The sequence below is a fragment of the Phytophthora infestans genome, genomic scaffold (genome assembly GCF_000142945.1).
Source record: "Phytophthora infestans T30-4 supercont1.10 genomic scaffold, whole genome shotgun sequence".
Lineage (NCBI taxonomy): Eukaryota > Oomycota > Peronosporomycetes > Peronosporales > Peronosporaceae > Phytophthora > Phytophthora infestans.
In genome coordinates this window covers 3,144,086-3,165,556 of record NW_003303749.1, presented here as the reverse complement: position 1 = coordinate 3,165,556, position 21,471 = coordinate 3,144,086, and the positions used below count along the sequence as shown (strand labels likewise).

Sequence of the window (21,471 nt, the reverse complement as noted above, 5' to 3'; positions counted from 1 at the left end):
TCGCTTTTTGTGAGGTTTTAGATTGAATTTCACAGGTACCTTTGACTATTCTAGCATCTTGAAAAAAGGAATCATAGAATATAAATCGCTTAGAGGTTTGACTAAATTGCTGTTCGATTGACGTCAGTACCGCGCCGAATGATACGAAACATGTAAATTCTGACACATGCTCGGCACTTACACTTCAGCGCCATGGCGCCAGGTTTGTCGTGCTTTGCGCTTTGTGGCTTGATTGTAGAGCTTTGGACAATCCAGCCGGTTGCCACGCGGGAGCTGTGCCCTCGTCCTATCGCCCACCAATGCTCGCGAGCTTGGTCTTTCGCCGTGTCCATTCTCCCTTTTGCTCCTCTCGGCATAGGACTCTATACAGCTTCAGCTCAATAATGCAGGCGTGGAAATTCGCGAGCGTTGTGGCGCTCTTGGCGTTGAGCCAGCAGGTTGCGGCGAAGGGAAGTAAGGAGGACAAGGAGCGTCCGGGTATCTGTGAGGAGACCGAGGACTGCAAGGCGGACGGATACCAGTGCGTGGCTCTACAGACCACGCGTGCCGGTACCGACACGGTCAAACAGTGTCTGCCCAAGGAACAGGACTCGGACGTGTGCTCGGGGCAGTACCCGGGTCTGTGCCCCACCTTCTCGTCTTGGGCGAGTCCGTACAACCAGATCAGCAGTGTCTGCACGTACAAACCCGCCGAGAAGTGCGTGACCGGCACCACCAACAGCAGCTCGGGCTCAGCCGCGGGCGTCATCTGTGTGGCCGGCGCCAAGGACTCGAACGGCGAGACTATCGACGCTATCTACGGTTGCGTCGACTTCGACACGAGCGCCCTCGAGGTGCTTTTCGGTGACGAAGACGCCAACGACCTGGCCGACGACCTGTCGACGGCTTCGGCTCTAATCTCGAACTGCCTCAGCACGAACGCAACGAGCAACTCGACGCTGCTTTGCGCCGGTCAGGGAACGTGCGTCCCGGACACTATCGGTTCGCTCAACTACACGTGCCGTTGTAACATCGGCTACAGCGGCGACTCCTGCGACAACATCGACTCCAACAAGTGCCAACTGCCGGGCCAGTGCGCTACGGGTTTGTGCAACCTTGAGACTCAGGAGTGTGAGTGTGCTGCCGGCACGACGGGCGACCAGTGCTCGGAGTGTGACGCTACGTCGGACAAGGCTTGCAACGGTAAGGGCACGTGTTCCGACTCGGTGTGTGAGTGCGAGGAAGGCTGGGAAGGTCTTCAGTGCACCAAGAAGAGTGCCAAGAAGAAATCGTCCAAGTCTGCATCCAGCAAGGACTCCACGTCGGACACCACGACCGGCAGCTCCAGCGCCGTGTCGGCTCATCCTCTCAGCTACGTCGCTATGGGCGTGGCCTCCATCCTCGCTGCTGCTTTCTTCAATTAGTCGGATTTACCATAAGTAATTCACTATTCTTTTGTGTGTTTCGCGACCGAAATCTCCATTTCAAACATTCTCTTCCTTCAAGCATCAGCATTTGCACAAAGCTACGGCGTCACCATGATTGTGACGGTCTTATCACTGCAGAGCTTCTTGTGTGGCCCAAAAAGTCGTCTTCAAACTGGCATTAAGTTTGGGAAACGGTCAACAGGTCAGTATCGGTCGCATTTTTATCGTGGCCGTTAACCTTTGTCGACACTTGATTCCTGAATCTGTCCATGTTTGTTCCTGCATTAAAGTTGCGGCCGTGATCCCACGAAATAGCTTGACAGGAACCGTGCCATTTTCAGCTTCCCATTCGTCATGTTCAGGGGCTTCCTGGCGTGTCACGGATTCTTTCACGACGTTGACTTGTCCGCTCCGACAAAGGCTCACGTTCTGGTCCTTTAACGGCACCATGATACGCTTTTCGTGGGTGGGTGAAATTCTTTTGTGTTCGTAGGTGCAAACTCAAAGGGAAGCCGAAAGATTGGCGACGAGCTGCCACTGTGTTGACTCAAAGCCTGCCACCAGTGGCCTCCTGCACTAGTGAAACCTCCTTGCAGCCTGCAGCACATGCTGTTATCGGTCTTATCAGATGCATTAGGAAGTTCATAGTCGACGGAGTGACGTTGAATATCCTCAGTTACTACGCTCATATCCAGCGTAACCAGCCTTCTTCCCGCGTCTCAGGCTGGGACTCTCGCCAGTACAAGGTCGGAATATAGAAGAATTGGCGGGACTGGGATGCAGAGAGGAGTCTATTCTCGTGGCGTTTACCGGCATTCTTCACTCCGCGAAACCTCGTTCGCGAAGGGGGGGCCAGTCTCGAAATCTCTCACGAAACAGCAACCAGCGTTAACGTCGTCCGACCAACTCAGCCCGAGCTGTCCAAGAAACACTGGACAGCACTATACAGATCGACTTACCAAAATCTGTCTCCGTTACTCGAGCTTCAGTCAAACGCTATCATTTCAATTTCTTCCCGATTTTTTTTTTTCCGTGAGCTGGGCGTTATTGCCTCCCTAACATCCCACCAGCTTATTGTCGTTGTTGGGAATGGCGACGGTGGTGGTTTTGGACCGGGTGCGATTGAGTCAAATCATCACCCTGGTTGGCTACAGCATCTTGTGCTCGTTCTGCCTCCTGTTGCTCATTTATCTACGCTGGAACCGCCTTGTCGCCTTCAAGGGAGATGCCCAAGCCACATGCAAAGTCATTCTGCCAGCATTTGAGCCGCTGTTGTGGATCCTCGCGGTTGTCACGGGTGGCTATTCGGTCTTCTTCGCAATCGCACTGCACGCCAAGCTGTACACGACCAAGTTCCCGTACCTCGACAGCGAGATCATCTATGCCGGTCGACAATTCGTCTTTGTTCTCGCGCTGATATATCTGTGTCAGAAAAGCGTGTCGGTTCCTGCTCTTCGCCGCGCAGTGATCAAGGCGGTCCTGCTCGCTTCGTACACTGTGCCCGTCGTGTGGCTGCTCAACCACTTCGTACCAAATGAAACGATGGTCTTCTTTTTCGTTAGGCTCTTGTTCCGCCCGACGATCTTGATTTTCGTGATCTACGTGTGCTTTATCAGCCCACCGGCAGGTCGAGCAAGCCCGACGTCTCTGCGCATTCACGGCGCGTACATTATCACGTATCATGTGTTTACGATCATCAGTGTTCTTGTCCAGCACTATTATCCAGACTCCCCTGGATACTCAGCACTGTCTTATATTGTGCTAACGTGGGGGTCGCTAAGTCCGCTATTTATCTGGAGTCTGCTGCGTGCAGATACTGAATATTGGCGAGGATTGGGCCAACGAGCGTGTGCATTACAACACGCAGGCCGTCAATCTGGACCCGCTCAATTGGATGAGACCATTTCGTCCAACAGAATTCATCTCCTTATCGAGATGCACAAGGATTTCGTTATCGACTTCGCTCATCTCGAACTACGACGTAAAATCGGTGCCGGCTCGAGTGCTGCCGTGTTCAGTGGACGACTTCAGCAACGTAAACCTGTAGCTGTAAAAGTTTACACTCCCTTTCGATTTACGGAGGAAGTCGTCGCGGAGTTCTCCCACGAAGCAGCACTCTGTGCGTCACTGTCTCATCCGAACATTGTCAAGTTCTACGGGATGTGTGTATGTCCTCCTACTATTTGCCTTGTGTCGGAGCTGTGTCAAGGGTCTTTGGAAGACATTCTTTACGCCCAAGCCAAGTCACGCAGTCGTCGTCGTGTCACACGACATCTTTTCGACCTTGGAGCTGAGGTTGAGGACACGGATGTTCTTGATCGGCAACAAATGCTGCTTAACATTTGTTATATGCTCGATTGCGCGCGTGCGGTTGCCTATATCCACAGCTTTACGCCGCCGTTCTTACACCGAGACATCAAGCCTGCCAACTTTCTCGTGGATAAGGAAAATAACGTCAAACTTACAGACTTCGGCGACTCCCGACGGCTACCACGAGAGCTACCTGGCAACATTGACAGTAGTAAATCTGACGAGCCTCTGACTTCAGTTGGAACTGTAGCATCCAGTGACTCTCCCGGCCCGAACAGGAGTATTCCAGCTCCTCCACAGATCAAAATGACCGTGACAGGTACAGTGAGTTACATGGCACCCGAGATGATCGGGTGTCGTACTGGTCTAGCCAGTTATGGTGAAGCTGCCGATGTGTACTCTCTAGCTATCACTTTCTGGGATATCTTATACCCGGACCGAGAAAAGTACTCCGTCACGAACCCCCTGCTCGTGTTTGAAGGTGTTCTTAACGGTTGTCGGCCGCCGTTAGAAGACATGGATCCTAATAATCCCGACGAGATTTTCCCGTCGAAACTTCGAGGAATTATTACCCGCGCATGGCATAGTAACCCAAATGCCCGACCAACGATGCCACAAATTGTTCGCACGCTGGAAAGCATCCAAGAAGAACTGCTATCAGTTTTGGCTCAAGATTTAAGCGACGACTTTGAGAGGACGAGCGTCGGGTGCCGAATGGTTTCGTCGGAAAAGTGCTTCACCGGCGAGTTCCTGGTCGAAAGGATGGAAGATCTGGCCGTCACGGAATCTCGAGGCGAGGGCTTGCGACTCGGTCGGGCACTCATGGACGCTGGCTTCTTGCATCACATTCGTCACGAACGAGGATTCGAGAACGGCGACGCGGTGTATTTCTTCGACGACGGCAACATCAACTTCTGTCAGCCATTGGCTATGCTGGAAGAAACCACAGGCACCGAGTCCGACGACGAACACTTTGCTCAGCAACCCAAACCGGCTACGCCCCACACAAGCCCCAAGTCCAAGAGCTCGGGACGCTCGCGACTATTTTCACACTTGACATCGACGTTTTCAAATCCCGGACACCACTCGTCAGGCACCAGTAGCGGCACCGAAGTGGCAGAAGTAAACACCTGTGCATGTCGTTTACGCGGTCAAAGGCACGTGCCGTCAGGAACTGGAAGCGATCGACGGCTTAGTCATGACAGACAGCGTCAACGTGTGTGGCATAAAAGCCCACTACGGAATCACTCCAAGAGCCAACGACTCGAGTCCGCGGGGAGTAGCAGTTGCAGCAGCCATCGAAGTAGCTCAGGTTTCCTGTCTTCTCCTACCAGATGGAAGCGAAAGAAAGCCAAGCATCAGAAAGAAAACGCGCTCACACACAAGCTCCTAGACGAAGCAGAAGAGCACGCGATCGATATCGACGATGAAGACGTGAAGGAATCACGGACACTCGCTCAGCCAGCGGCCTGAGTCAGCAATTGTAAAATATACAAGAGTATTATTATGAAGAGTTGAGTTACTGTTGCAAACGAACCTGAAAGCTGAGGTTACTTGGAGTAGAACGACAGCTCCGTCTCGTTGCGAGTCACTTCGCCGAAAGAATTCTCCGCAGCAGCTTCGTTGAAGATGATGAAGTCTCGATCTTTCCCTCCGTCCATCTTAAACAGTGGACCGACAGAAATGAGGTCTCCATTGCTGAACCGCGTGCGTGTCTTCTTGACAGATAGTCGTTGGATGCTCTGTGCGAGTTTGGACGACAGCGCGGTGGCTGAGGTGCATCGTTTGGGGACTGGACGCGATAGATCGTCAGACTCAGGCACTGAAGGCTTGAACTCCTTAGCTTCCTTCGCTGGCTGGTAGATCTCCACACTGGGTAGCTCCTCGTCGAAGAAAGTCTTGTACAGCTCCAAGCTCTCAGCAGGAACAGATGCTTCTCCAATTTTCACAAGTTTCTTAAGATCCAAAGTGTCTTCGAACATCCTACAACAACAATGGGCATACGTTAGCCAAGATGTACATCACGTATTCCTATCAAGCTTCGAACGAACTTTCGGTCTTCGGGCTCGGTTTTCAGCTTCTTTGATACTAAGACGCGAGCTTTCACGCTTTGCTCTAGACCTGTGTACGAACCAACTTGCAGTTTGAATGTAGCACCAGCACGTGCTTGAGCCTCACGAAGACTCCGAGCATCGTCCGGACTGATGCGATTATCGCGCATGTATGTCTCGAAGTACATCTTCACACTCTCGTTGTCAGTTTCCCATATTTGTGGTGAGTCCTTTCCTAGCACGTATCTGCATCATTCAGAACGACTCAGTACAGAGCATACCAGCGAAAATACAGGAAGCCTTCTATCATACTGTTGGTAGATAGGGTCTGGCGCAGGTGTAGAGCAATCACCGACGAATTTGCGACGTCTACCACACAACAAACGCATCACTTAATGGCCTGGGCTATCAATACTTAAGCAGAAGAACGTACCCTCGGCTCAGCACATAGTCGTCGATGCTGATCTGGTCATCTTTACGCTTCACAACCGCCTTCAATGTCGCAGATCCATGTCCTCCGTACTTGTTGATGGCTTCCGCTAACGCTGCTCGAGAGGCCCGACGTGACTCCGATCCACTTATACTGGTATGATCCTCTTGATGACCACTCTTGCACTCATGCCCACTATCACGACCTCTGCGTGTAGACTGAGGCGAATAGCCAACTTCTTCACCGATGTCAGGAGCGCTCATACTGCGATGGGACCGGTTCTCTTTCTTCGTCAGTCCTTGCCGACTTGAGTCATAGTCCGAGAGGTTTTCCTCATCAACACGAGCTAATCCAGATATCGACGATGACGACGGAGCAGACGTCAAATGGGCTACAACAGCACTCTCAGACCGACGCTTGTCCTTTTCATTCACCTCGTCCGAGATCTCCATCGGAAGCATGAACTTGTACCCCAGCACCTTGTCAAACGTTGTCAGTTCTTCCGGATGATACATGTGCAAGAAGTCATCCGAATATGGAGTTCGAGGTGACGCTTTCCGGTTTCCAGCACCAGCTGGCTTGGCAGCTTCAGTCGAGCCAGTGTAGAGATTATTTTTGCTCCCCTTGCGAGCAATCTGGTCACACACACAAGAGGCCTTCTCCTCCACTGGAGGCAGACAATACTTTGGTCGTTCAAAGCATTCCAGCGGTTCCTTCCACCAGTCATCCAGGACTCTTCTGCACTCGCGGATGTAGGCGTCACGCTTCGACTGATCTCGTACTGCCAAGGCCACGACACGTTCAGTCGAAGGTTCATTGTCGTCGCTGTCACTGGTCCCTTCACTAACATCGTCCAAGAGTTCCGACGACGAGCAGCACGATAACTGCATTGGTGCTATCCCATAGAGATCGCCGAACGCCTTGCGCTTATTGTCCGCATGGAAAGCAATGTTGCGTCGCACATTCTCGCACGCAGCCATGCCATTCCGCACCTCAAAGTTGTGGAGATAGTAGTCGGAATCTAATTCCCACAACGGAGGCGAGTCCTCACTAGGGACAAAGTGACCAAGGAATATGTTGATGGCATCCTGCTTGGCTGTATCGGTGAACGAGTTGCTGTAGTACCGTCGAATCGACGTGAGGAGTTCGCGGTGCTTGACGTTTTCTCGTGCGGCGCTGTTCTTCACGTTCTTGTGGGCTTCAGAGCCACCGTATTGCATCGAGATAGCATCGCCCATGAGAGAATAAAGCTTCATCAAAACCAGAACCAGCTGCGATCGACTTTCCAAGAGAGGCGTGTTCTTGATACCCATCACGTAAAGTTGTTGGCCCAGTGCTCGCATGCCAACGCTAAACTGACTCACGTTCGTGCGATCCAGACAGTCGATACAGTTTGTTCGCAGGATACCTCGTTGTTCCAGCCAATCGCCAGAGTTTCTCGTGATAGTGGGCGATGGTGGCGGCTCCGTAGACGCTAGTTCGTCACTATTCTCTCCCATTGGTTGCAGGTTACTTGACGAGATGAATGCATCCCACGGCTCCGATGGAGGACTCGGAGAGAAAGTCTGAGCCGTGCGTCGATTGCCGTTCTGGCTAATCTGTCGCTTGGGGGCACTGCAAAAGAGCCCCGTCTGTGTGAGAGCCCAGACTGCCACTTTATCCAGTGAATGCAGCACGTTAAGACCCTTCTGCTTAGGACCTGACAGTCGCGAGTAATCCAATGCCACGTAGCGCACACGATGCCTTGCAGGCATGAAGCTGTTGAGATATTCCACTGCGTTCATGTACTCGTTGCCGACGATAACTTCACGCTCTTTCTTCTCCGACTGCTTGACGAGATTGAGTGCTACAATAGGCGAGCCATAGCGCGAGAACAGGTCCGCAAAGTGTTTCTGAGTCGCTGTGTACGTCGGATCAACACGGTTCAGCACAATAGGCGGCTTTGGGAGTGTAGCAGATGTCTCCTGCGACCAAAACACTGGAATGGACCCACGATGCTGCACAAACGAGCTAAATTTACCGGGTCCCATGCTCTCGTCCTCGATGATCTGCTCCGTTTCGACGTCGTTAGCTGCTTTGCCAGTGTCAGCCACACCGCGTTTCAAGTAGCGAGTGCCGGCAAAGTGTCGGGAACGACGGGCGAGCAATACGATGCTCACGAGACGTCCAAACACTGAGCATTTACGCTGTTCATAGCAGCCCAATACAAGCGGCACGACTAGATCAGCTGCTGCTCCGCCACTCAAACAGGTTCGCAGTTCTTGAGTCAAATAGTAATTCCACGTGAACATCTCCGCTGGCTCCGAGTGTTCCGTAGTCATGTTGTGCTGTAGTGTGTGCGTGATGCCGTACGAGTAACTGAAGTAGAAATCCTTGGTGAGATCTAAGAAGTGAAAGAGTCCAAGGTACCGCGCTTCAGCTTCTTCTTCTGGACTGGGATTAAACCATCGATTGAGTCGGTTCCACGGGCTTTGGTCTTCTTCTGGGGGACTCAAATTGAGCTGTTGTGTGGCTGAAATGCCGTAGATCGAGTTGCCGCCGATGTTGCCAATCTTGCGTCGCTGCGTGACGAAGATGAAGTAGTAGCCACGCAGGAATCGGATGCATCCAACAATCGCCACAGCCGTGAACGCCCTCACGAGGTTTCCCGTGCCTCGCACTCTGGCCAGCTCCGCCAAGGCCTGTAGTTGAGCTTCCATCTGCTCCCAGTCGTAGATTCTTTTATCCTCCTCCAGCACTTCACGCAACTTCTTGGGTTGATCCACCATCCGATTCAGTTCGAGCATCCGGAAGCGAGAGTAGTGACGGTCTGAGCACACGACGTAGTACGTTGACGGCGTCTCGTAGATGGTGAAGCGCTCGAACAGCGTCTCACATGTGGCCAGTGCCGGCTTGCGTCGTCTTAATGTCGGTCGTCCACTCAAGGTCGCACCTACCGCTGCATTAGCCGCCAAGTTCAGATTCAGACTCAATTGCGACGATGGACGGCGCATGTGCTTGGGTCTGGTCGTTGGCCCTGATATCGGAGGTGTCACTAGTGAGATCTGGGGCTTTACACCACGTTCCAGGTCTCTTTTCACTGCAATCAACGTCGTCATCCTATAATAAAAAAATAAAGATTATTTTAAAAAAGTAATCGCTAAGAAAAAATAAGGTGTTGTTTAACGCAGAAGCCTACCACCAATCCACGTCGTGGCTGGATTCGTGGGATGAGAACGTCTCCTTCTTGCCTCGGTTGATGGTCAGTTCGATGCAGTCGCGACCGTCACTTCGGACGTGCGCCAGTTCGCACTCTTTGACGGGGATGGAGGAGATGCGGCTTCGGCCATCGCGGTCCAGTGACACGAGCAGCTCGCCTCGCTCCAGGACGAGCTCGCACCAGACCAGACTCCACTCTCCCGGCTTGTTGCGATTGAAGAGCCGCGGCGTGCGGCGGTAGAGCGGCCCCGAGACGCTCATGGAGATCTGATACTCGAATGCGGCAGAAAAAAAACGGTGGATGGAATAGTTTAATGATTTTGAATAGGATTTAATGACGCGTCGACATCATATGGATACATTTACGTGGGGCAGCAACTCGTTGAACACGGACAGCACGTAGTCTCCAAGCACGTCGAAGCAGTCGGAAACGTGCAGCTCCTGCAGAGGAGAAATGGGAGGCTCGAGTAATTGATACGCGAATGTGACCAGGATCTCGGTTGTGAGCCAGCAGCACCAGGAGAAGTGCAGCGACTTGAGAGCTCGAGACTTGGCGAGTTGCTGTAACAATGCAGCGCCTTGTTCACCTGCTGCAGCATCGAAACAGTCGACAATCTTGAGGTGTTCAAGATGCGGATGCGTTATCGTTAGCTGAGTGAGGAAGCGACTGGACAGTCCGAGACATGACACAAGACTCAGCGACAACAGCCGCACTTCCTCCTGAGCCTGCACAATGTCGACGTCTTCCACATCCAGATCTTCCCAAGACTCGGCTTCAGTCTCGCTCAACTGACCAGACGTTAACTGCCATGCCATGCGGTGATCTGCCTCATCCTCATCGAACAACGGGGCCAATGACTTCTCGTCTCGCACGAAGCCGATGCTGAGGTGCTCAGTCGGCTGCAATAGCAAGAGCTTTACATTGCCGTCGCTCACAGTTTTGAACGCAGTCGTCAGCTCGGCCAGTCTGGACACCATCCACGGCTCGAAGGAGGCAAAGAACGCCTGTGTGAACTCGCACGAAGAGCTGTACAGATCGAACGATCGAGCGATCTCGTAGATACATCTTCATGGCACACCACCAAGCCCACTAACTGTTAGAAACACACTCAACCACGTCTTCTATTTAAATGTTCTGTACCGTTCTTGTAGTGACGAGAATTCGTGCACCACCGACGTTTTCTGCAGCTCCGAGGCGATGGACAACGCTCCCTCGCGCTTGATCCGCTCAATGTGGTCGTCCTTTAGACGAGCGTTGGTCCAAGCCGCCAGCACGTCCACACGCACTCTACGACGCACGGCATTGTCAGTCTCGGCGCGTCTCTGCTGGTCCACCAGCTTGCGCTGCGCTTGCCTGCTCTGCGCATTCTTCCGCGAGACCTTGTTTACCTCCTGCTGCCAGCGGCGGAGCAGCACAAATCTACGATGCAATATTTAAGTCAGTCAGTGGTAGTACTACACAGCTACTAGCCTCTCTCTTACCGCTCCTTCTTCGAGCCGTAGCCGCCGCACTGTCGTCCCTTCCGGTTGCGCCCCATACTAATCGGAAGTGATGATGACCAAAGACGTGATCGTATCGTACTGTAGCAAGTCAGATTAGTGCAAGCTCTCGTTGAAGTGAATGCAACGATAAAAATAATGCCGTGCAGCTTCCTTCTGCTCAACTTGGGAACATGTTTACTTAGTTTACTGTTTCCTGCCATCTTCAATGGCATTGGAGCCGTCTAGAGAGTTGGAGTCGAGTTCGGGACGTCGAGACTCGATGACGTTGATGTGGGAAGCTTCTAAGCTCAAGATATCATTTAACCCGTCGGCTGGAGAAGTTCATCGTCGAGAGCGAGGAGCGCCGTGGCGAATCAAGGCAGACGAAGAGATTGCTTCGCTAAATGTGCAGGCAAAAGAGGACCAGCAAGAGAAGCGTCGATGGGGCCTCGCCAAACAGGTTCAGGACGGCCTTTTGCACAACTTCAACATTAACTACGGCGTTGCTGAGCTCGCCACGGTGATCAAAGGAGGCATGTTACTGAAGAGCAACGCACCAGCTCGAGATCTAAGCCCACACGAGGTAGCCCAGGTTCAATTTCTAGCTGCAGTAGAGAAGTATGACCTCAAACAGATTGTCTTATTGCTGGATAAATTCCCAAAGGGTCGAGCGGGAGGAAAACGACAGTAAGGCATTAAAATGCACTCATATTTGTTTAGCTAGGACCATTGCACATCAACGTCTTCAACAGCCATACCCTTCTCTTCGTATACCTCGATGAGTTCTTCAATAGGACCGTGGAAAAGAGGCCCAACCACGCTGTCTTCAGGGCGGTGTTCGAGTGCGTCTTCTTGCTCCATTCGCCACAATTCATATTGATGTGGCATTCGGAACATTGTTCGTCGGTCGTTCAGAATATTTTCCAGTGCTGTATCCAGCAAATGCTTTACTCGTAGCGATGTCCGTTTCTCCTGGTCGTCGTATGGGAATGACTCTCCAGTTGTGTCATTGCCACGTTTAACCTCCTGAGGCAGTTTGGCCAACTCTGCAATGTAATCTTCCCACGCACTTTTCACAACCTTGAAAAACTCGCTTTCAGCAGTATCCACTTGATCGCCAACTTCGTAGTCTACACGGTGTAGCCATTTACTTTTCATAGTGTGAGCCATGTCCTCGCTTAAATGGTGAGCGCCCACCCACTTTCGACCGAGTCGCAGACGAACAACACGAATTTCTCTTGTCAAGAAACCCTCACGGCGAACAGCGATATGTACGGTAACGTTGAATACTTGATCTACCTTGACACGCCACGAAGGTGGTGGCTGCCACACTGTCCATCGGCACTTTTTGAGCAGGAAGTCAGCTACGTTGGGGTTCTGCAGCTCGAGTACTTGAGCTACTTTGTTCCAGGATGGCACGTCCAGGAGCTCTGGTCCGCAATTGTACACTTCATAGTCACGTTTGCTTACTTGCACCTTGCGAACACTGGAGAGCGAGCGCCGGTCAGTGTTGTAGTTCCTATTAAGCGAGTTCTATTGGCCACGCACTCTTTCGTGTCGATGTCGAACGCCTCAGCGATGGATGTGGTGGAAATACTCCTGACGAACCACAGCTTCGACGCCACTTCAATGTGCTTGACTAAAAGATTTATGCGGCGCACAATCTCCTTTTCCACTAAACGGGTTACACGCGAGATCACGCGCTGGTCGACTACGGCGTACCATCTCTCTGCGACGCGAATGACACGAACAAGACCGACCTGTGCTATAACAATTGCTGCTCGACCATGGTCAAAGGCCGCATGTGAGGTACGACAAAGCGTCTCAATGCGTTGGACCCCGACAGCACCTCCCATGAGGCAATAGAGAAGCTCGCAAACAGCGAAAAGCTGCCAAAGATAGGTGAGCCCACTTCAACATGCTGATACCGATATGGCTACACTTTTTAAGGGGCACAATCCTCTCTGCCGCTGCCTTTGTGACGTATGAAGAAGCGGAAATTCCGGTTCTTCTTTCGAAAGGTTCAATTTGGCTCCTGGCTATTAATACCAGTAGACAGCGATCGCGAGTGACAATCCGGTGATCGATTTGGTGGGAACCGCCTCATCTTGATCAAATCGCCCGCGCAAATTGCGGCATCATGTCGCTGCGCTGTCGACCTTGAGCTTTTCGTATGACGTTGTACCAGAGTGATTCTCGCTAAACCCGACTAAGCTGATGTTGACTGTATACGCTTCGCCCAGTATCGGTTTCTGAAAACTGATGGAAGAAACGGTGTTCGTGGAGTTTGCAACTGCAATAACTGAGCTGGCTAAGGCCGAAGCAAGATAACTTGAAACCCCACACTCGAATCGCCTTATTGCTTCTAGCGTTAGTTCCAGCAGCGCTTCGACCTGAAGACGTTCACTCTCTCTTCCACGCGCATAGCTTAGCAGTCGAATCACTCTGCCAAATCTGTTAAACCTTCTATAATTGATAATTTCACACCTGCGCTTCCTCCCAGCACTGAGATTTCCTTACGCGCAAACCAGAAGCAGTCGAGAAGGCGACAAGTAGGAACGGCTGCAGCCCACGCGGGATCTCAGTCGCCGTATCACACTCATCTCAACACCAGCAAATAATAACGCGGCACCATGTCGAACTGGGGACTGCGGCTGAACCCGTTCAGCAAGGGCTACTCGCAGCTCGAGATGGACCAGATGCGCTTCGTGCATCAGGCCTTCTGCGAGGCCATGGAAGTGAGCGAAGAGGACCTTCCCACCGCGCTGCGGATGGATGACAACTTCTACCCTCTGCACAACCCCACCATCTCGGACTTTGACGAGAATTCGTACCTCCGTAAGATGCAGGACGTCGTAGGTCTACTGCGTAACCCCGCTGAAGCCATCATCTCGAGCATCTGCGCATACCAGCGCGAGCGCTACGACCGTACCTTCGCGTTCTCGGGTTATCTCAACGACCCACGTACACTATTGCTTGAGGAATTCAAGGACTGGGCCATGCGTACACTGGCACCGGCCACGTGCACAACCGAATCGATCCTCATTGAGGTGCGACGCAGACACAGCTACGTACTGAGATTACAGCATGGCCAACAAGGTCTGTTCCACTCTGGAACGGGCGAGCGGTCACTGCTAGGGACGCTCAAAGATGTGAGGAACGTCTTTGAGACACGAGTGCTCCCCACTATCGAGACGGAACGCGCTCACTCGTCGGCAAGAGAACAGCTGCACACATTGGAAGCTAGAGGCACAGACGGACTCATGCACGGCGTCCAGTTCCTCTTCTATGTGCTGCGGAACACGCCTAATACGCCGGCAGACTGCACGATCAGCAACCTACAGAGTCAACAACATGCAGGCATGAAGGACGCCATGGGGAGCAAGTCAGGACAAATGCTCGAGGTGCTACTCACGACACCATCTTTTAAGTACGTACAAGGTGTCATTTTATTCAATATGTAGCAAGTATTCAACGTCGTTTTGGCTGTGTGTATTACAGAGAACTCTTCCCACAGAACCAGGCTGCCATCTCCCCTCAGGATTCACTACCATCACTACTGTTAACGAACGAGGAAGAGGAAGAAATGACCAAGACGGCTGTGTTCTGCGATACTGAAGCCAAGCCACAAGTGCCGACGGTGTTGACGCGCCAGCTGCGACGCAACTCCAACCCGAACGAGGTGGCGATTACTCCGTCTGATTTCCTACAACAGAGCAACTCTGGCGTTGTTACACTACGGAAAGAGGTTCGAGAGGAGACGTTCGACGCGTTTACCAAGCTGCACGGCTTGCTGAAGCTGCTGGCTGATCTGCTGGTGTCGTGCCGTAAAGCGCGACAATTGGCTGGCCCCGGCGGTGATTTGCTCGTGTATGGACCTGGTGGAGAGGAGGTTCGTCGGTTGATGCAGTCGCTGGAGGCTGTGCAGACAGAGATCAGTAAGGAAGTGAGTCAGCTGACGCGTATTGGCGTCCGTGAGCTGGATCGTCTCAAGCCCAACCAGGAGAAAGGCTGGCGCTGGAGTTTTAGCAGGGTGTTGCCTCTTGAAGGCTACTTGGCTCGTGATTTTGGCGCGTGTGTCGAGCCGATTCAGCGCATGTATGCGAGCGCTGACCCACTGCACGTGCAGAAGATGTACAAACAATTCAAACAAGCCACAGGATTGTGGGTAGAGGAGAACAGCTCCATCTGCAGGTATGTTACGGCAGCGTTAGGTGGAGGCTTCATTGAAGATGAAGCACACAAGTATCAGCAGTTAGAAAATGGCGAAGAGGAGCCGGAGGGTCATGCGAAGATCGAGTTATTGGAGGACGAAACCCCGTCAGACATGAGCCAAGCGCTTGTTGTAGCAGGAGCTGGTCACAACAGCAAGAATCAGAAAGTCTCGTCGTCGTCGCAGCAAGAGGATCGGATCGTGCTGTTGGAGGACGAGGGCTCAGAGAATGACCCTAATGCGGAGAATCAGCTCGTGGTAGCGAACCGAGCTGCTGTTCTAGGACCGAAGAAACAGTCGAGCACGGATAGCGGCTTCTTCTCGTCACTTGTGTCGTGGGGCGTCGGAGGAAAGACGCGTTCGACTGTTAACGAAGATGGTAGCAGCCCCGTGCACTCGGAAACAGACGAAGATGATGAGGTTGAAAAGGGTCCATCGTCGTCTACGTCGTCTAAGGAAGCTGCGGATATCGCAGCTGCGCAGGGAGGCGTGTTGGACACGCTGCTGCTCGTGCGTCAGTCTATTCAGCGTATCGGTCAGTTGTCGTGGGGCGTCCGTACTTCGTTCCATACTTCGTCTATTGATGAGGGCGATTTCGATGCGTTCATCGTGTTGTGCTCCATCTACGAGACTTGTGGCGTCCCGTGCTCCAGTGATTTGTTGCTACGTGTTAGATTGCACCGCACGCGTCTATCGCAGCTGCTGAAGAAGCACATCCAGTCGATTCTGAACTGCGTTGTGGTGCTGCAGCGTCGAATCGTGGATGAAGAGAAGAGTATTCCAGGCATGACGCTAGTGTACCGTCGATTGAGGGCGAATCTTTCGGACTTTGAGAGTGAGATGGACGATCTGCTGATCAAGTTCAAGCAGGTGATGGTCGAGTGCTCTAAGATGAAGGCAGGTATTCTTGCCATGCCGCTGTCGCAACAGCGCGAGTCGAACGACGTTATTGGCATGGGCGCTTATGCGTACAACTCGATCAATGCGCTGGCGTCCAGTTTTGGCCCCGCATCGGTCCCGTCCGAAGCCATTCTGTCGCATGGCGAGTACATGACGCAGTTGAGGTCGCAGCTGGATCTGCATTGGAACAGTATCTCGCACCTCTTCCAGAGTCTTCAGGGCACGGTGGAGGCTGTCACCACCGTTGATGACCGTCTAAGGGTACGTGGGAACCGAATTTTAGGAATTGAAGGAGGCTGACGGTTTTTGTTGCTGATCTAGGGATACGCGAAGTTCCCGGACATCACTGTGCCACCCCAGCAGCTGGATTACATTTTTGAAGTACGTTCTTGTAGCTGATGCTCGAGATGGCTGACGTGGCTGCTAACTCGTTTGTGATTGCAGTTTAACTACGACGGCTTCTTCCGCCAGACGACTAAGGACTTGGAGGTTTTACTCGCTTCGTTCGACGCGTCGAAGTAAGCACAGCACAAGTCCGCCTGCTTGGTTCTCAGCGCGAAAGCTAGCTGAGTACTTGAGCTCGATATGGTGTCAGTCGTTAGTCTTGCTTGTTACTTGATCCCGCTGTTTATTACTATAAAACTCTCTCAGCGATTCATACACATACATGGAAAACTGCAGTACGCTGTTGTCTTTACAGTATTCTACACTGAATGCCCTTTAGATCTTGGTGCAGAAGCTGCAGTTTGGGAAGAGATACTCCGCCTCAGCGTAAGGCTTGACCTTCTTGGAGAGGTAGTGTCCGAGGAAATGTTGGCGGTCTACGAGGCCCTCGCGAGACTGTACTTGCGCTACAGACGAATATCAAAGAGGAGGAAGCTGCTTACCTGGAGGAGACGCCAGCGGAAAACATTATCCACGGTTCATCGAATGAGATGGCGACATTTAATCCTGATGGAGACTCGTCTCCGTCACACGCGCAGACGAACACTCAAAACTGACCGAATTTTACGCCATCGGTTTGAGGTAGTGAAAGTGTGTTTTGTCGTCCCAATTAAGGAGACTAGCTACATTTAAACCCAAGTTTGGTCCAGTGCAAGCTCAAAAGGACGTCTTGGCTTGAGAGCAAACTTTGCCTCTGAAGATGTCAGGTTAAACTGCATCCGCATACCGTGTCGTTCTGGAAAACTGTATTGTCGTTAGATTAGAGCACATCGAGAAAGTCGCTATTAATAGCAGGCGGTGGCACTGCTGCAGTTGCAGTCATTGCTAAAGTAGCAGCCTGTATGTCGGTGGACAAAGTCTCGTGTGGCTTCACCATCGCGGCCTCCACCTCTCTCTTCCTCTTCTTTAGCTTGGAAGCCTGGTAACTGGCGTCTGCTGCACCCTTCCCAGTTGCAGGATGGGTAGTTGTCTTTACAGTCTTCTGCCCTTTGCCTCCTTTGTATGATGTATGACTATTGAAGGCAGCAGAGCTGTCGACTACCCCGCTAATGCTGTCGGCTCCCTTGCCCACTGACAACGTGACTGTGAGCTTGCGTCGTCCCGTGCCCTCCTCCTTGATCGTGTTGTAGATGTCTACCTGATCAAAGCTGGGTTCACCTGCCATGCTGGTATAGAAGCAGCAGTTGGAAAAGAGATACTCCGTCTCCGCGTAAGGCTTGATCTTCTTGGGATTGGCGTCCTTGCGCGGCTGCTTGGAGTCGATGAAGCCATCCCAGCCGCGGATAATGTTGCCGTGCGGGGTCTCTTCGAGGTAAACAGCTTCCTCCTCCTCGATCTGCGTCTGTAGCGCTAGTACAGTCTCGTGAGCGCGCCGCTGCGCCTCGTAAAGCGCCAACATCTCCTCGGACACGACCATTTTGGTATGCTAATGCGAAAATATGCTATTAGGAAGGGTGTGGACTCTAAATTTTTGACATGTGACAGAGCTCAGGTTTATTTAGAAACTCTAAATGTTTGACATGGGACAGAAATTGATACTTATTCCAGCTACATTGAACCTTACACTGCATTCTCGGCGTCGTCGTGGTTCTTCGCCATCTCAGCTAACGACATCGGAGAATTGGGCGAGGATGTTTTGGGGCTGCGCTCTGCTTCTTGATCCCTGGGACTGGTGGTTGAAGTATTCATTGCTGCGCGCTTAACCGCTGCGATTGACTCGTCCACTTCTTGCTGCTGATCGCGTGGACGACCACCGAACAGTGGCTTCAGGTACTCCTCATCAATGCGTTCCCAAAGGCCATGGATACCACTGACTTTGCGACGGGGAGTTGAGCGATCAATGGGGCGGAATGAAGTGTCCGCGTCATGCTCGACATCGTCGCTCAGCAGACGTTCGTTCACACCCTCGCTGTCAAGAAAACAGTGTTAGAACTCTACCAAGCATTGTCCATTAAGAAATACGAGTAGAAACCAACGTACTCGTCATGTGCTCGTTCCTGCTCCTGTCTAGCTGTCAAGCCAAAGTAGCGAAGCACCGGACTTGTACCCATTCCAAAGACCTGCCCATTAAATGCATGCGTTAGATAGAGACAATTGACAGTTCGACCACTCGTGACACCTACCAGAGTCGTAAACATGACGGTAAATAGCGTCGTGCTTTGTATGACACTTGCATGCACACGGTTGGGTGTGTAGACATTCAGGGCCAGAGCAAAGGCAATTGCACCTCGTAGTCCAGCAAACCAAATAACCACCATGTGACTCAACGGAATCTTGTTGTCTTCTGACCGTCCAAAGTTCGCAAGCATGCACATGGGGAACGTGTTCAGCAAGCGACCCACAAGACAAGCGACCAAATTGGCGAGAATAAATCCCCAGTCCCATGTAAAGTACCCAGAGTACGCCACCACACTCATTCCCATGTAGACGAATACAAAGTTCTCGGCCAAAAAGGACGACGTCGTCAGTAGATGCCTCAGAGCCGTTGCGCTCTCGTCTGCAATGTTGTGCAAGTGGTAGTGGCTCATCAGCACCCCCGAGAAGAACAGCGCCACGATACCGCTCATTCCAACGAGGTCAGCGATCACGTAACTCAAGTACGCAGATAGCAGTACAATTGAAATCTCGTAGGAAGGATATTGCTGAAGTACTGGGTCGGCTTGCTTGAGTAAAAACGCCGACGTGAAGCACACGACTGCTGCCAGACCCACTGAGCCGAAGCCAATACCGAACACCTCGATAATAATTAGACCCGCGTTATTCAAGGTAACGTCAGCTATACCATCTCGAATAAGGCCTTGAAACAGTGTAAACGACACAATAGCTGGGGATACATACGCCAACGTAGTTAGTTACAAGCATTTGTCAGCAACAGCATCAATAAACTCACCAACGCCGTCATTTAGCATGCTTTCACCGAAGACAAGATTGAATAGAAGTGGAGGGACACCATTCTTTTTGAACACTGACAGTGTGGCGACTGGATCCACTGCTGAGATAAGAGCGCCGTAAAGATACGCCTCTGCAGCCGTCAGCTTGGTGATGAGACCCATGTCTCCAACCCAAAGCAGTATCCCACCCGTGATGAACGTCGCGATTAGTGTTCCCACGATAGCTAGCAGCATGATTGCGTTGAAGTTGGAGAAAAATCCCTGAAAGAGAAACAGATCGTGGTGAGTCACCAAACTGGTTCGCCATCAGTGTCAACTACGTTATACCGTTTTCTTCATATTGAATCCAGCTTCCAGGATAATCGGTGGTAACAGCCTACATACACACCACGAACACCACAATAAATTATTTATGGCATCTTTTTTTTATCCACCCACTCGCCTACTCACGCGTAGAAGAGCACTTCAGGGTCCATGCCATTGTTTAGTGATTCCTACAGCGTAGCATCCGCTGCCGATCAGTTCACTATCCACACAAATAAGCCTATTTATTTACCAGCCTACCATCGGATAAAAGATCAGTATGCTGGCACCAAACTGCTCACGAAGGAGAACAATCCAAAGGTCAGTCGAATCCAAGTATTCGCCCTCCTCACTTGCATTCCAGATTGACCCACCAAAACGCCGAAAAAGATGGCAACAGCTGACTCGGAGATCAGCATCGGGTGCTGTGAGCGGTCCATGCGGTAGGCAACCAGCACCAGCACTAGCTGCAGACTAGCGATAATGCAGAGCTCCAGTCGCGTCCATTCAGCACGGCCCTGTTCCTGCGTAGCTGCGGCTCCTGAACCCGTGATTCCACGCGCCGCGTCCAGCACGGCATTGCCAGTGGCCGACGCGGAGAACTCCGGCTCCCAATTGTCCACCATTATTGCTCAACAACCCTCTTCTCTAGTCGTCCCAAAAGCGAATGAGGACGGATCAGACGGACGCGAACACTTAATTGGGACACCCATCAGATTCTCGGTTAAGTACGACAAAATGTGACTTGATAATTGTAAGGTCTGTGTACCATCTCAAAAACTGGGTCTGTCTAATTGGTTTCTGCACGAGCAGGCCACCGCGACTTCAAGGCATCGAGATCTGCGCGTGTATCGACGCCTGGCAAGGTTGAATCCACTTGCACTAATTTGATCCGATACCCTGCGGACAGCACTCGAAGCTGCTCCAGATCTTCAGACTCTTCAAGATCCGAAGGAGGTAAAGTCGGAAACTCCAGCAAAAAATCCTTACGGAACGCGTACATCCCAACGTGGCGAAGATATGCCGTTGTTTCAGGAGAGAATATGCCGGTCTTGGAATGCGGGATCATTGCTCGCGAGAAGTAGAGCGCGTTGCTGAGCATGCCACCCCCACAAGCACGTTATAGACTTCCTCACACAATTACCTATCATTGAATCAACGCACCTATTACGATCAGCTACACATTTGACTGAATCTTGACTACGGGCCTCTCGCTCGTCAAATATCGGTGTAGCTAGAGTGCTCATCACGCTGTCAGGTCCAGCGCCACGCAACGCCTTGATGCACATATCAATGTGTCTCGGGTTCACGCCTGGCTCATCGCCCTGAATGTTCACCACGATATCGTACTCGTTTAGCTCCTCAGAACCCATAAGGTGCAGCGCCTGCACAATTCGATCTGTGCCCGTATTACAGGCTCCAGTGAGCACCGTGTCGCCACCAACGCCCTGAATGACCCTCAGCACGCGCTCGCTGTCACTTGCCACAACTACTTTCGACAGCAATTTTGATCCCTCTGCTGCTGCATAGGTGTGTTCAATCATAGTCTTACCAAAGAACTCGGTCAACGGTTTCCCTGGAAAGCGCGTCGAGCCCAGTCGCGCCGGGATCACGCCCAACGCCTTCATATTCGAATTTGCGCAAACCCGGAGTTTTTTTTGTGAGCCGCAGCAATTTGGACCAAATCGCAGATGTTAATACTAGTACTACTAGTACTACTACAAGTCTAGTAGTACATGTAGCTGCTCCAATTCTCATTTTGATACTTGTATTAATATCTTTACCGGTATTATTAATACGTGTACACTGTACTGTACCGTCAAAAATGTTGTCCCATTTTATC

General features: G+C 51.8%; 10 protein-coding genes across 10 annotated transcripts; 4 read left to right on the top strand and 6 right to left on the bottom strand.

Annotated features, from left to right (window-relative positions):
* Window positions 1–193: 193 nt before the first annotated feature.
* On the top strand, window positions 194–1,445 carry PITG_07249 (uncharacterized protein; the record flags this gene model as incomplete). Its single annotated transcript, XM_002905141.1, has 1 exon — window positions 194–1,445. One exon carries the CDS (start codon window positions 384–386, stop codon window positions 1,401–1,403), a length of 1,020 nt encoding a protein of 339 aa, XP_002905187.1.
* An 826-nt stretch (window positions 1,446–2,271) lies between these two features.
* Window positions 2,272–5,189, top strand: PITG_07248 (protein kinase; the record flags this gene model as incomplete). Its single annotated transcript, XM_002905140.1, has 1 exon — window positions 2,272–5,189. One exon carries the CDS (start codon window positions 2,496–2,498, stop codon window positions 5,187–5,189), a length of 2,694 nt encoding a protein of 897 aa, XP_002905186.1.
* Window positions 5,190–5,266: 77 nt separating this feature from the next.
* On the bottom strand, window positions 5,267–9,656 carry PITG_07247 (uncharacterized protein; the record flags this gene model as incomplete). The annotated part of the gene is made up of 5 exons (XM_002905139.1): window positions 5,267–5,699; window positions 5,768–6,013; window positions 6,080–6,136; window positions 6,201–9,296; window positions 9,376–9,656. The coding sequence occupies 5 exons, from the start codon at window positions 9,654–9,656 to the stop codon at window positions 5,267–5,269; spliced, it is 4,113 nt and encodes a 1,370-aa protein (XP_002905185.1).
* Window positions 9,657–9,743: 87 nt separating this feature from the next.
* PITG_07246 (uncharacterized protein) lies at window positions 9,744–10,933 on the bottom strand (the record flags this gene model as incomplete). Its single annotated transcript, XM_002905138.1, has 3 exons — window positions 9,744–10,461; window positions 10,537–10,815; window positions 10,878–10,933. 3 exons carry the CDS (start codon window positions 10,931–10,933, stop codon window positions 9,744–9,746), a joined length of 1,053 nt encoding a protein of 350 aa, XP_002905184.1.
* A 170-nt stretch (window positions 10,934–11,103) lies between these two features.
* PITG_07245 (uncharacterized protein) lies at window positions 11,104–11,568 on the top strand (the record flags this gene model as incomplete). Its single annotated transcript, XM_002905137.1, has 1 exon — window positions 11,104–11,568. One exon carries the CDS (start codon window positions 11,104–11,106, stop codon window positions 11,566–11,568), a length of 465 nt encoding a protein of 154 aa, XP_002905183.1.
* A 29-nt stretch (window positions 11,569–11,597) lies between these two features.
* Window positions 11,598–12,733, bottom strand: PITG_07244 (uncharacterized protein; the record flags this gene model as incomplete). The annotated part of the gene is made up of 2 exons (XM_002905136.1): window positions 11,598–12,363; window positions 12,426–12,733. 2 exons carry the CDS (start codon window positions 12,731–12,733, stop codon window positions 11,598–11,600), a joined length of 1,074 nt encoding a protein of 357 aa, XP_002905182.1.
* A 777-nt stretch (window positions 12,734–13,510) lies between these two features.
* Window positions 13,511–16,512, top strand: PITG_07243 (uncharacterized protein; the record flags this gene model as incomplete). The annotated part of the gene is made up of 6 exons (XM_002905135.1): window positions 13,511–14,307; window positions 14,379–15,222; window positions 15,277–15,422; window positions 15,477–16,251; window positions 16,312–16,371; window positions 16,435–16,512. The coding sequence occupies 6 exons, from the start codon at window positions 13,511–13,513 to the stop codon at window positions 16,510–16,512; spliced, it is 2,700 nt and encodes an 899-aa protein (XP_002905181.1).
* Window positions 16,513–17,194: 682 nt separating this feature from the next.
* On the bottom strand, window positions 17,195–17,833 carry PITG_07242 (uncharacterized protein; the record flags this gene model as incomplete). The annotated part of the gene is made up of 1 exon (XM_002905134.1): window positions 17,195–17,833. The coding sequence occupies one exon, from the start codon at window positions 17,831–17,833 to the stop codon at window positions 17,195–17,197; it is 639 nt and encodes a 212-aa protein (XP_002905180.1).
* Window positions 17,834–17,994: 161 nt separating this feature from the next.
* PITG_07241 (Monovalent Cation:Proton Antiporter-1 (CPA1) Family) lies at window positions 17,995–20,254 on the bottom strand (the record flags this gene model as incomplete). The annotated part of the gene is made up of 9 exons (XM_002905133.1): window positions 17,995–18,033; window positions 18,139–18,343; window positions 18,415–18,494; window positions 18,558–19,258; window positions 19,325–19,586; window positions 19,653–19,701; window positions 19,776–19,819; window positions 19,890–19,922; window positions 20,003–20,254. The coding sequence occupies 9 exons, from the start codon at window positions 20,252–20,254 to the stop codon at window positions 17,995–17,997; spliced, it is 1,665 nt and encodes a 554-aa protein (XP_002905179.1).
* A 140-nt stretch (window positions 20,255–20,394) lies between these two features.
* Window positions 20,395–21,256, bottom strand: PITG_07240 (3-deoxy-manno-octulosonate cytidylyltransferase, putative; the record flags this gene model as incomplete). The annotated part of the gene is made up of 2 exons (XM_002905132.1): window positions 20,395–20,722; window positions 20,793–21,256. The coding sequence occupies 2 exons, from the start codon at window positions 21,254–21,256 to the stop codon at window positions 20,419–20,421; spliced, it is 768 nt and encodes a 255-aa protein (XP_002905178.1).
* Window positions 21,257–21,471: the final 215 nt, after the last annotated feature.